Source organism: Eschrichtius robustus, chromosome 4 (genome assembly GCF_028021215.1).
Source record: "Eschrichtius robustus isolate mEscRob2 chromosome 4, mEscRob2.pri, whole genome shotgun sequence".
Lineage (NCBI taxonomy): Eukaryota > Metazoa > Chordata > Mammalia > Artiodactyla > Eschrichtiidae > Eschrichtius > Eschrichtius robustus.
The window spans coordinates 149,195,850-149,209,597 of NC_090827.1; the positions used below are offsets into that span (position 1 = coordinate 149,195,850).

Genomic DNA, 13,748 nt, shown 5'->3' on the forward strand with positions numbered 1-13,748 from the left:
CTGGGGCAGAGACCTGCCCACCGCGGGGCCAGTGCCCACCCGGAGCAGACTGCAGGGCACCGTGCCCCCTGACCTCAGGGACACCATTGGAAGGGCTATGACATTTAGAAATGTGGTTTCTAAACCACATTTTGGTTGGCAGTGGGGTGCGGGCCCGCCTGCACTGCCTGCCCCCAGCACAGGATGGAAGGAAGGGCCTCATTGCTCCTACCCGAGGTGAGCGGGCTGCCCTTCCCTCGGCCTCCCTCCCTGGCCCTCCCTCATGTGGCTGAGTTTGCGGTGCTGCAGGCCGGGGGCAGCTGCCCAGGGGGCCCGTCCTTGGCTGAGGTCCCATCCTGGCTTTGCCTCAGCCTGATGCAGTAGGAGCTTGACGTGGAGGCTCAGAAGGGGCAGAGGAGGGGCCATCACCGGATCTGCTCTGGCTCCTGCCCCAGCCTGGACGGATCTAGGCAAAGCCGCCCCCAGGCACCCCGATGACCAGGGGTTCTCTTCTCAGTTAGGCTGATGGAGTCATGCAAACAGCTGACGATGACGCACATGAGAACCGTCCAAGTTCCAAGGAGCCCTGCCGGGTGACCATCCAGTGATGGAATAATCCAGCTGAGCTGTCCTCTCTTGGTCCCTTGGGGACAGAAGATTCCCTTGAAACTTTCACCACTCAGCAACTGTAAGGAACGGGGACCTTAACACACATCTGGGGGAATCAGCAAGAGACCATCGCTGCTCCTCTCGTGCCCTGGGAGCCTTTTCATGGTGTATTAATCAGCTAGGGCTGCGTAACAAAGGACCACAGCTGGTGGCTTACACAGCGGACATTCATTTCTCACAGCTGCGGAGGCTGGAAGTCCCAGATCAAGGTCTGGCAGGGCTTGGTTTTGGGTGAGGCCTCCCTTCTTGGCTGAAGACAACTGCTCTGTCCTCACGTGGCCTTTCCTCTGAGCGCGTGCAGAGAGAGCGTCTGTTCCTCTTCGTAAATGCCACCCACGCTATCAGATTAGGGCCCCACCTGTATGACCTCATGTAACCCTAATAACCTCCTAAGGACCCCTTCTCCAAATGCAGTCACACTGGCGGTTGGGACTTCAATGTATGAATTTGGGGGGACATAATTCAGTCCGTAATATACAGACTGAAAAGGAACTGGTCCTTTTCCTGGTGTGATTCACATACGCGTGCCCGGGCAGGGGTGGGGAAGGAGGGTAGGTCTGCGCCCTGGGAGGAGTTGCAGCCGTGCGGGGTGTGCCTCCTGCCCGGCCACCAGGAGCTGAGGTCGGGGACATCTCCAGCCTCTGTGCCTTAGCATTTGCTCCCAATAATCACGGCTAGCGGTCCCCGCACCCGCCGAGCTGACGTGGGAAATAAAAGGAGATGACTTAGGGAAAGGCTCTGGGCACCAGCCCAAGGGTGGGCGCTGGGTAGGTCCTAGACCCCTCTTCGTGCCTCGCCGCTTGCTCCCTGACACAAGTTACTTCCTGGGAACGTTTACACACCGACAGAGCTGGGCACACAAGACACAAAGCGCGGAGCACGGGCGTGAGACACGGGCTCGGGGAAGCCATGCGGCGGACGCAGAACAGCGAGACACAGACGCACGGCCGGCCCTGCACCGCAGCCCGCAGCCCTGCGCACCTTACCTCGGAAGTAGGGGATGTAATGATGTCTGAACACGGAGGTAGGGCTTGGGTGTTGGGAGAGGGACAGGCAGCTACTGGTACCAACACTCACAGTACCAGCTGCGGGCAACAGAGAGCAAGTCAGAGTCGGCCCTGCACTTGTGGCCACAAAGCCGCAAAATATTCCTAGGCCCCGCTCTGCTAGGAACATTTCTGCTTCCTCTCTCGAAGAATGCACACCTTTCTGAGGCACCTGGAGGGGGGCCGCTAAGTACACTCTGGGCCAGTCTGCTCCGGGTTACGAGTGAGGAAGCCCTGCCCTCTGGGGTCAGGGTGGCAGCACCCCCAGGCCTGCTGGGTGGGAGCTGCTGGCCCCTGAGCCCTGCCCACTGCCCCACGTAGGGGGCTCCTTGGGATCCAGGGCCCAGGTGGAGGGCAGCTGGCCAGACCAGGGAGTGATCTGTCACGTGACAGGTACCCCGGCCTTGCCCAGGAGAGATTCGGGTCTTGGCTCTGGGGTGACCACCTGACCGGGCACAAGCAACAAGGCCAGAAGACCCAAATATGGTGGTCAGGGGTCAGCAGAGGCTGACAGCCCTTCTCCTGGACTCACCTGCTCGCCTGGTCACTCACTCACTCATTCATTCATTCATTCATTCATTCACTCACTCACCCACTTTCCAAACATCTGCTGAGCAGGATGTACCAGGCCCATCGCAGGGAGTCCATGAAAATAACCTTGCAAATGAATGAGTTTTGATTTTTCCACAAAGGCTGCAAAAATCAGAGTTGAGTCCATGGAGGTGAGGACGGAGCCATGCAACAGCTGGCCGAGGAGGAGACGCCTGGAAAAATCCCTCAAGAAGCAGCCTCTGTGTGGAGTCTCTGCGGCTTGGACACACTGAGGGCAACGCGGATTTTTAAAAGGGAAAGGAATGGAATACATAGCTGGGCGCCAGGCAGGGGATGAGGTGGGATGGTGTAGAGGACCCTCCTCGGGCTTCTCCCCACTGGGAGGGGGCTGGCAGTGGCCCCTTGCAAATTTTCCCACGGGGACAGCTGTCCTTGGGGCCACTAACCCAGCTACCGGTGAAGTGTCAATGCATATGCTGACTCTAGCTTTTGTTCGTTGATTTTGTCTTCATAGTGCAAACCTTCCCAGAACCACGCGAGCTTGCAACTAAGTGACTCCTGGTCTCCTGCCCTCTGTGCTGTTTTACCTTCCTGACATCTCTTGCTATGGACACACTAGCTGGATTCTACGTGCTCAGCGCTGCCTTGTGTGTTTCACAGGCCGGCTCCTCTAACCAACGGGGTAACCAGCTGCCTCTGCACTTAACTTCCCTGCCCCGGCAGGAGAGGGCCTTTTCATTACGTCATTAAAAGGACGGGCTCTCCATCACCCACTGGCAATCCCACGCCCTGCTGGTCGTTTTTCCAGGTGCTAAAGTAAGAGACAGACTCATAAGAGGAAAAGCCACAAGAAGCACAGCTTCCTGGGGGTAAAAGAGGCCGCGGGGGGCATGTACCTGGACGGCTGTAGTGCTGGGGCGACCGCGAGGTCGGGGTGTAACGGCCGAGGCTGAGCGACCCGGTGGAGCTCGGGCTGGAGGTCCGGCACTGCTTGTAGGAGCGGTCATCCTGATCCCCCTGGGAGAAGACAGCCTGGTGAACCCTGGAGCCGAGAGCACTGCCCACCCCTATCCACCCACCCCTCCGCCCTCCACTCGGGCGTTTGCCCTCCTGACCCAAGAGGCTGACTCAACACGGCCCCAGGACGCAGTCCCCCCACCTGCCAGGGCACAGCTGCAGAGCCAGATGGGGGGCTGGCCTTGGTGCTGACACTCCCCTCCGCCTGAGCATTGTCCCCGTGCCTGCCAGGTACTGGAGGGCAGGGTCCCGCCCACGCCTCCAGCAGCCCCTCCTTGCAGCTGGGGCTCCCACAGAGGAGGCAGAGGCACCTGCATCCACCTATGTCTTTCAGCTCCCCTCTTGCCCCATCCTTCCCGGCACCCAAGGCCCCTTGGAACACGGTTTGAGAACCACTGAGATTCTGTATTCCCCCCGGCCTTGATGGGGGCTCCCCAGGTGCGGGCAGTAAGAAGAAGCCCCCCCACCCCGGCCCAGAGGCCCAGCTGAGTCAGACCCACAAGCACTGACAACGCAGACTCCGTTCAAGCAGGACGGCCGCTGTCTGGAGTGGTCAGGGCAGGTGACAGGTGGCGTGAGATGGCGTGGCGCCATGGCACGGGGGCAGAGCAGAACGCCCGCCTGCCACAGCTCGGCACGTTGGCCTGAGTCACGACACGGGCCAGCGTCCTGCCGTGGGGTGGACGCTGCCGCTTTGCCCCCCCAGGCTGGCGTGGGATGAGCGATGGGAGAGTCTGGGTCTGGCGCTCACGGCTCCCACGCCCTTCCAAGCTGACCTCCCGCCTCCTAGGGTTTGCTCTTTAGCAGAACCCACGGAGCCACTGTCCTTAAAGCTTGCCTGTGTGCCCACCTGCGCGCTCCGCTCAGGCAGCCCTCATGCTGGGCGCACACCTGCTAGGCCCCACCCACGCTTCACCCCGAGCCCCTCTGGCCTGGCCCATCCCGGCCATGGGCACGCGCTCTCCCCTGGGATGGCTACAGCCCTGCAGTCTAGTCTCCAGCCCCGGGCATCCTCTGCACAGCCCCGCTGGCCAGTTTACACCATACAGACGTCCTGTCTTCTCGCCTGCGCTGTGCCCGGGGCTCGCGGCCACACATGGGTGTGGCAGCTCGGTGCTAGGTGCCCACATGCAGGCTTCGGCTGTCGCGTTCCTGGACCCAAGGTCTGACGCCCATGCAGACTGGAGTCTGATTGGTGGCTGTCTATGTCACGGATCAGTTTTGAGAAACAAGAAAGAAGAGCCGGCTGCTAGTTCGTGCTATTTGATAGAGAAACGCTTTCAGCACATGTGTCCTCGAGGACCCAAGATATTCCCACAAGTCCCACTTGGAGGCGCGTGAGGTGGCCCAGGCTAACCCAGCCCCTGGACTTTTTCTCTAAAGAAAGCCGTGACCCAGACCTCAGGTCAGACACAGGTGTCCCAGGTGTCCGCATCGCAGGACCGACAGACGCAAGGGAAGCATGCAGATGAGATATGATTATAAAAATAACCAACGCCGAGGAGGACGCCTCAGCCTCAGAGGGTCACGGCCTGATGCCACAGTCAGAGGCCGCAGTCAAGGGCCTGGGAGACCCTCCAGGGGAGCCTCGGGCGGTTATCTTTACCATCCGGGCGGCAGCGCCGTGAGCAAACGGGGTGGGCCGGGGGCGGTTACCTCAGGCGGCGTTGGCGAAAGCAGCCGAGGGGACTGTGGACACAACATAGAGTTACCCGTTAGGCCTGGCGCCTGGTGGTCACTCGGGGAGGAGAGCGCCCCGGCCCAGGCTCAGCTGCACCACGGACCCCCCTCCACACGGGAGGGAACCCCAGCACGAGACCCAACACACGTTCCAGAACCTCCTTTTTTGGAGACGTACAGTCAATGGCACCCGAGGAAAAGGCCCCCAGGACAGTGCTCTGTGCAGATGAGCCTGGACCTCGTCTCATCCTGGCCCGCCCCCGCCCTGCCTCTCCCCCACAAGGACCCATTTCCGAAGGGAAGACTGTTGGTTCCGGGCGTTGGGTGGCCACACCCTGCGAGCCCATCACCCTCGGGTTTCTTCAGAAGAGAGAAAAGGGGTCCAGAGAAAGGAAGCCCGATTCGGAGCCTCGGGGCTTGGGGTGAGGACCAGTGGGCGGGGTAGGGGGGGTCATCGGGGCCCTGGGGAGAGGTGACCGGCCTCCCTGGCCAGGCACCTCCCGCTGGAGCAGGTGAGCACCGCCTGCCACCTACAGACGTGTTACCAGGACTTAGGGAGGGAGCGCGTGGCAGAAGGGGCTCTGGAAACGGGGCTTCCAGGCAGGAAAGCTCACCTGCCTCCCCCTCTCCTGGACAGGTAGGAAGACGCTGTGGAGAGTTTCCGAGGAGGAGCCCTGGCGACTGGGGACATTTGCTCGTACCATTAGCACGGCAAGGGGAAAGTGTTTCCCAATCTTCCCATTTCATGGAAGGGGAGACTGAGGCTCAGAAAGGCTGGCAGATCTCTGTGCTTCCAGCCCACTGCTCTTCCCTCTGCTAGCTTCCCACACTCGGATGAACTGCTGGAAGGCTGCAGTTCCAGAGAAGCAGGGGAAGCGGTCCGGCCCCGAGGCCAGTGTCTGTTCAGCTCAGCGTGCTGACCCACGTCCTGTGGCCCACTCCACCATTTACCCACAGAAGGGCTCCCACAGAGACCACCTCTGAGCAGCCTCCCAGCCGGGGCATGGCAGCACCTGTGGAGGGCAGAGGCCTTGAGGTCCCACGAGATGGAGGAGGGACAGAACCCCAATACCTCGCTCTGGGCAATGGCCGCAGCTGGCATGGAGGCAGCAGTGACCAAAGTCAGCCACGAGGGCCCGAGCACCAGCTCTGCCCCCGTGAGCCGCACGGTCCTGGGCCCAACTCATTCTCCCTCACCCTCGTCTTCTCTTCCACATCCTGGGACGGTCACTCCCAAAGTGCCGGGCCACAGGAAGTGGAGTGACGCAGAAGCCCAGCGTTAGTGCAGAGTGAGAGCGGGCCTGAGGAACGGGTGACGACTGTGGTATCAGCGACAAGGACCAGCCACCGCGGCGTGACCGGTGAGTGTGCTGTGAACCTCTGGACCCCTGGGCTGTCCCCGCCCTGCGCTCACGCCCTGCAGCCGTGCCAGCTGCTGGACCACAGCAGGTGTCTGCCAGGCTGGGCCTGCCTGCACGACCCCATCGAGCCCGGCGCCCCGGAGCCTCGGCTACACCTTGGGAGACTCAGAGTGGGGCGCCCATGCCGGGCCACCACACGTGACCGGCACAGACACGGCCGACAGCTGGCCAAACACGCCGCCTTGCCATCCCAGCCACCCCCATGGCCCGGTCACACTGAAGTCTCAAGAAGGAAAAGCGACTCCATCAGCAAATTCCAGGTTAAATGGAGAGGAGCAGCCGTGATTAGGAAGGCCCAGCAAAGGACACTGCCCACGGGACAGCGGGCAAGAAGTTGTCTGTGGTTCAACCAGGGGTCAAACCAGCCCGGGGAGTTCACGGGACGGGGGGACAGGCCAGGGCTGGGAGAGCCGGAGCGTGGCCTGGAGCGTTCTGGACAAAGGAACAGGATACATTTCCCAATGATGAACATCAGCCCAACTTAAGAAAATAAAGAGACTCTCGCTTTGCTCCTGTCACTTTCCTGATCGCCAGCGAGATTCCTGCTTTCTGCCCCCGCCGAGGGGGCCTGTCCAGACCCTCTCCGTCAGTGTGTCTGAGAGGGGCAGCTCGGGGCCAGAGCACACTGGGAATTCTTTAAAGAGGAGGCGCAGGTTATCTGAGGGGGTAAAGTAGGCTGAGGCTGCCGGACGGCCGTGGGGACGGACGCCAAGGGGACCGGCTATGGGTGCCACGCCCCGCAGGCTGGCCCCGGGCCGGGCAGGGCCATACCTCGCTGCAGCTCTGCCTGTCCCCCACCGAGTGGCTGATGAAGGGCGAGTAGGAGATCATGTCGGGGCGGTCGATGCTGTAGATGGCCTTGCTCTTCGGGAGAGCGGCCAGGTCTCTGTAGTCAAGGATCTCATCTCCCAGCTTGGCCTGAGAGAGGAAGGAAAGAGCCGAGGGGCTGGTCAGACCCACACCTGGAGGCGTGGTCGCTTGGCAGCCATGGGTAGAGGTGGGTCTGAGCAAAATGGGGCCGAGGGGCAAAGGCGTGGGGAAGCCTCGTGGCACACGGGCCTGCGTCCCCGCAGACAGTGAGAACTCAGCCCGTGGTCTAAATACACACACAACCACACACACACACACATCTATGCTTGCATACATACATACACACGTACGTGTAAACAAATACACGTGTGCGGGCACTGAAAACACATACACACATATATGCATGCATGCATACATACACACTTGGATGCATACATACAAAGACCTGCACACACACATAATGTGCATGCGGGCACAGAAAACACACACATGTAGACATGCATACAAATGCACACATGGATGCATGCATAGATACACATGCACATAGTATACTTGTATGCATGCAACGCACATACACACGTGCGCACGCATAAAATACACACATACGTAAAAGATGTACATACATGCATTTAAACACATGCACGATGTGTGCATGCACGAATGCACACATGCAAACACCCAACACGTACATGCAGGCCTGCACGCACAATATACGTATGCACACAGATGTGTACATATGCACGCACACAGGGAACGTACCCGCCTACAACTGTGGAGGGGAGACACTGACACACCCACACCTCCACACACTCACTCGCACCCACACAACCTCACCCACCCAAACTAGTACACACGTACACACCTCCCTACCCAGCCACTCACACACATACACTCAGGGCTTTGGAGCGCTTTCAATACGCAGCCAACTGCCTGCGGTTTGCCGGCCAGCTGTGTGGCCTCAGCAAGGTCACTGCAGAGGTGCTCACTTGTGGTGACGCACCTGGGGCCACCACATCTGCTTAGGTGAGGTCCACCTGGGTGCTCGCTCCCTTGCGATTGGGCCTGGCCTCCCCTGCACCGCCCGCCGGCCCCTCCTCCTGGCTCCGGGGGCTGCCTGGGGGCGCGTTGAGAGGACAGGCCTTGGAGCGGGGTGGCCGCCTCGGCTTGGCTCTCACAGCAGGGCCGAGGTTCCCCCGCAAATACCGGTCTTAGTCCCCGTGTCCCTGCAGCACCCCTCCAGCGCCGACGGAATGTTTACAGCCCACGAGCCCAACGGAAGAGAGGACCTGAGTCCCCAGCCTGCTCCCAGCACGAGCCAGTTCCTGGTGGGGCAGATGCCCAGGCTCCCGTCCCTCCTGGAGCTGACACACCAGTCACCTCCTTCCCCCGGGTCCCCTCTGAGGATTAATCTCAGCCTGGCATTGCCAGCCACAGGCAAAGCTGGCCACTGGGGCTGCCCCCGCTGGCTCGGCTCGACCCCCAAACCCAGCAGGAACCCTCACCTCAACCCCGGCCTCCCTCGGTGCCCCCGGCCAGGTCAGCGCTGCCCCCGCCCTCCTCTCTGCCCCTTCCCAGACCCAGGCGGCTCTGGTCAAGGCCCTCACTGCCCGCGTCCCTATCCAGCCACAGCCTCTGGGGGGCTGTCCTGCCAGCAATTCTTCTAACAAACACCCCAACAGCAGCGTGACACTACGCCCTCCGCCCTGGACAGCACTGGGCTGAGCCCAGGGGGCACTCACAGGACCTCCTCTTCACAGAGGCAGAACCGGAGCCCAGAGAGGCCGGGTAACTTGCCCAGAGTCACACAGCCAGGGAGGAGACGCAGGCTGTCTGAGTCCAGAGCCATGCTCCCCACCATGGCTCTCCTCTCCGCCAGGGCCACGTCGCTCAAACTCCAGCTGCACCCCGTCGTCCTCCAGCTCACATCCTCCGGCAGCCCCTTCCGGGATGGGTGACACAGCCCTCACTGCAGTTTCCAAACTTGGCCCTGATGTTTCCAGCCCATTCATCATAAGGTGTCTCCTCCTTCTTCCCCAAGTGTGCCAGGCTCAGCCTCCACCCTCCAGCTTTCTTTCATCCTCTGAAGTCCGGCAGCCCACCTCCTCCAGGAAGACTTCCCTGACCACCAACTCCAAGGCTCGCATGAGTCGTTGGGCACGCTAGGGGCAATCCCTGCCATCTGTGACGTAGGTTGAGAGAGTGAACACCTGATGCCTCAGATCTCTGGCGATTCCCTTGGGAACCCTGGGCAACGTTCAGAAGACCTGAGTTCAAACCCTGAGTCTGTCGTTTGTAACTGTGGTGCCAGCAGATCAGCATTTTTGAGCTGCTCCTCTCTGTCTTCCGGGGAAATCTGAACTCAGGCCCCTGGGGATCTGGCCCTTGTGTATCTGCTCATCCAAGCCTCTCACTCCCCCACCCATGCCCCTTGTCACGCTCAACTCCTTACAGTTTCCAGAACATCCAGAGCCTGAGTGAAACAGAGCAGGACCCTATGGTGTTTCCACCCATGTCCTCTGCCTGCCTTTTGTCTGTAGAAAACCTCCAGCCAAAGAATAAGTTTAATCAGAGAAGTGAGAAGATGCAGAAACAAAGGAAAACAGTCAAAGGAGACCAAATAATAATAGTTTAATCATTAAGCAAAGTCAAAGACCTTTAGTTCCTCCTTAAGGGCTACAGATAATATTCTGAGCTGTATCCTGGGAGCTGACTTGCAGATACTGAAACCCCTACCAGGTGGAAGAAGTTAACTACATGATGACCAGACTGTAGCCATGACATAAGTGGCCACAATTCCAAGAATTGGCCTCAAGGAAACGGGAACAAACTGACCCTGGAACTGAAGACTAACTGTACTTAAAACAATCAAGAGGACGCTGGTCAGACCACCGATGACCAATTTCAAGACGACTGTCAGAGCTGACTGTGCAGTTTCTGCATGTAGCCCCTTCCCTCCGTCTATAAAAGCTCTTGCCCAGCGATTGTCAGCGGGGGGAGTCAGCCTTTGGACAGGAGTCCGCCCTCCTCTACCCCGCCTTGGTTGCCGGCATCCAAAATAAAGCAAAGTTTCCTTTCCACCAACCTTGCCTCTTCATTGGCTTTTGAGCGGCGAGCAGCCGGACCGCACTTTCGGTTACATGAGGGCTTGGTGCATGCTGTTCCCTCTCTCCGAAATGCCCTTCCCAGGCCTCTCTGCCCGGCTCATCCTCTGGTCCTTTCAGATTCAGCCTGCTTCCCCTCCGCCACCTGAGTTGGATGTCTTTCTCCTGTGAGTAAAGGTGCTGATTTTGTGGGCGCATCTGTCTCCTTTTCTCCTAAGGCTGGTGGCTCCCGGGGGTTCAGGACCCTGATTCACCATGGAGTCCCTCTCCCTAACTCCACGCTTGACACGGCACAGGTCCTCGGGGCAGGCATGCCGAATGGAACTAGAATCGATCGCGCATTTGCCAAAGCCAGCTGGGTTCTCTGGGTCTTTGTCTCCCCCTGAAAACGGGAGTACCACCTGGGCCTTGTCCATCTGCTGGATTTCGTGACCATCAACACGGCTCGACATAAAGGGCAATGCTGCCGAGGGGCTGGGAGAGGCCGGCATTCACAGGTCACTGTGCAGGCTGTGTCCACCCGCCCGCCTCTGTCCTGCTGTGGTCACAGCACTCAGTGCCCGCTGGCTTTCTCAGCCCCAGCTGCACAGTCCGCAGCGCCCGCCTTGCCCTGACAGCGGGGGTCAGGGAGGCAGCCCGACGACGCCAACTGCCACCAACACGACCCTGCTCAGAAAGAAGCCTGCCCGCCCCCAGCTGGCCGGCTACGTGGCTGTGCTCCTGGCTCCTCAGCATTTGTCCTGCCCAGCGGGGCTCACAGATGCATTTCCTTGCATCCAAGTCCTGCGGCGGTTGCCATGACAATGGGCTATGTTGTCTAATTGGCGGAAGGCCACTGGAGTGTGTGTACGTACAAGTGTTTTCCCTTAGCTTTCTTCTCCCTTACACTGTATCCAGCATAACAAATAATAATAAGATATGACCATAGATGATGTTATAGCTATAATATAATCCTACCGATAATATAATCTTATGATGCTGCTTTTATGCTATGCCGACTCACTGCTTTACTGCCATGGTGAAGAAAGGTTACAAAACAATACAGCCAAAGTGACCATGTGACCTTGTTTTGTTAAAAAAAAAATACACGCACACAGAGAAAAAGAGACCTGAAGGGCATACTTCAAAATATTAACAGTGGCTACTCTGGCTGGGAGGATTATAAATGGTATTCATTTTCACCTCTGCACCAATCACTATTTTTTTGCTAATAAATGTGGGTTACATTTGTAATCAAGAAAAAGGCAGTGAAAAGATTACTTTTAAAAACCCACAATTTATTGAGCACCTACTGTGTGCATGTTTTATCCTAGATACTAAGGTGAGTGAGGCACGGCCCCCGCCCGCCAGGAGCTCACAGCCCGTGTGGGAGACGGTAGCCACATCACATGATAAATTCCCTGCCATTCCTGCGCACAGGGACATCACGGGGAATTGATCTCTTCCTGATGGGCAGGAAGGGAGAGGGAGGGAGAGAAGGCTGCATTTGAGAACAACCGTCCCACAGCAGGCGGGTCCCAGGCGGCTGGCATCCTTTTAAGCACGCTGAGCTGGTGCATGAATTGGGACCACCGTCCTGAGGTCCTGAGTGTGCCCAGCACTGAGCAGAGTTGGGTGCACAGTAGGGTGACAGGAGATACCAACAGGGAGACGGAAGGAAGAGCAGGGGCTGAGCCTGAGATAAGAAGGGCAGGCTTGACCAGACTCTCGTCTCCTCAGTGAAGGAATTGCATGGATGTGCCCTGCCAACTGGTGCTGATACCAACCCTGACTTGGGAGGGACGGCCAGGGTGGGACGTTTCCCGGCTGGGCGCTGGCCATGGTGCTGGGAGTCCGTGTGTTAGAAATGGATGCAGGTCCTTGGACGGTGGCTCCATGACTCAGAGGCTGTGACACAGACTAGCTTCTGCACCTCTCTGAGCTGCACCTAACTGGGATGCCGAGAGGCAAGAGGAGACAGCAGAGTACGCTCCTTGGTACCCAGGACTGAAGGCACCTCTGCAGTGTCCAACTAACAACTGATGCTTCAGATTTCAGGAGACAGGATTCAATGAATTCGCCCGAGGTCTTCTATTTATTTTTTTAATTTTTAATTTTTAAAAAATATAGCAGTGTGTACACTTCAAGGCCTTCTGTTTAAAACTGGAATCCAGCACACTTTTATTAGCTGAGCAAGAAGTCTATCTCAGCTGGGACGGTGCGACCAGCTGGAATCTACCTCGGCTGAAGGCACACCCAGCTGGTGGGCAACTTCTTTGCCCACCGTCACCCTTGGCAAGTTCGTGTTCCCCAAGGGCAGGGAGGCCATGTGACCCGATCAAGGGGCGTGGACTTGGCTGTGCTGAGAACTGCCAGGTGGAAGAAGGGACCCAGCAGGGCTGGTTTTCAGCGCTGAGCAGCGGAATTCCCTGGGAAGAACCCAAGCTCTGTGGTGGCAGAGACCTGGGTTCAAAGGCAGCTCCGCTGCTTACCGCTGCATGGCCTTTAAAGCAACGGTGATCACAGAGACCACTGTCCCTGCTCACTGCACGGTTACGTGGTCACTACCGTACCTAAGCCTCTTACAAACACCAATTTGTTCAAAAAATAATAGTTCACGTTTAATGAGCAGTTTACCAGCAGCAGCTGCTGCAGTCTGGGGACATGACCATGCCTGGCCGCATGCCGAGTGCTTCACAAATACTATCTCATCCAAATAATAATAGTCATTATTATTATTATTCATGATGATGATGGTATTAGGGGCTAAATCGTGTCCCCCCAAATTTCTATGTTGAACCACTAGCCCCCAGCACCACAGAAGTGACTACATTTGGTGATATGGGTCTTTAAAGTGGTGATTAAGGTAAAAAGGGGTCATTAGGGTGGGATCTGATCCAGTGCGCCCGGTGTCCTTCTGAGAAGAGGAGATTAGGACACAGAAGTGCACAGAGGGACGACCACGTGAGGACGCAGGGAGAAGACGGCCGTCTACACGTCCAGGAGAGAGGCCTCGGAGGGAACCAACCCTCCAGACACCTTGACTCAAGACTCCCAGCCTCCAGGACGGTGAGAAGATACATTTCCGTGGTTGAAGCCCCCTGGTCTGCGGTACTTTACGGCGGCCCCGGCAAACGAGCACAGATGTCATAACAGTAATCCCAGCGAGCGAGCGTTTCCGGTCTTCCCTCTGGGCTCAGGGCTGGGCCCGGGGCCTCCCACTCAGTACCTCAGTGGCCCTGGGCAGCAGGCACTGTGGGTCCCCAGGTACAGGTGAGCTCCCAGAGGCTCAGAGAGGCTAACATCTCGCCCAAGGGCACACAGCTGCCTGGTGACTTCATGCTGCCTTTCTGAGCCTCCGGGTTTGCGTCTGCAAAGGGTCATCCTGCAATTTACCCTCCGGACTAGAACCCTTGTTATTATCACCCATCGGAATTCGGGCCAGGAATGGCCCTAGCCCAACTAGAATGAGAGTTCGGGGAGTGAAAAGCAGT

General features: G+C 58.2%; 1 protein-coding gene across 1 annotated transcript in view; it reads right to left on the reverse strand.

Annotated features, from left to right (window-relative positions):
• The window catches only part of ABLIM2 (actin binding LIM protein family member 2), a 101,849-nt gene that overhangs the window by 46,510 nt on the left and 41,591 nt on the right, over positions 1 to 13,748 (reverse strand). The window contains exons 8-10 of the mRNA XM_068542349.1: positions 7,136 to 7,282; positions 4,920 to 4,952; positions 3,143 to 3,263 (exon numbers count right to left, since the gene is read on the reverse strand). Of these exons, the coding sequence (XP_068398450.1) occupies positions 3,143 to 3,263; positions 4,920 to 4,952; positions 7,136 to 7,282 (301 nt within the window). The remainder of the gene's footprint in view (positions 1 to 3,142; positions 3,264 to 4,919; positions 4,953 to 7,135; positions 7,283 to 13,748) is intronic.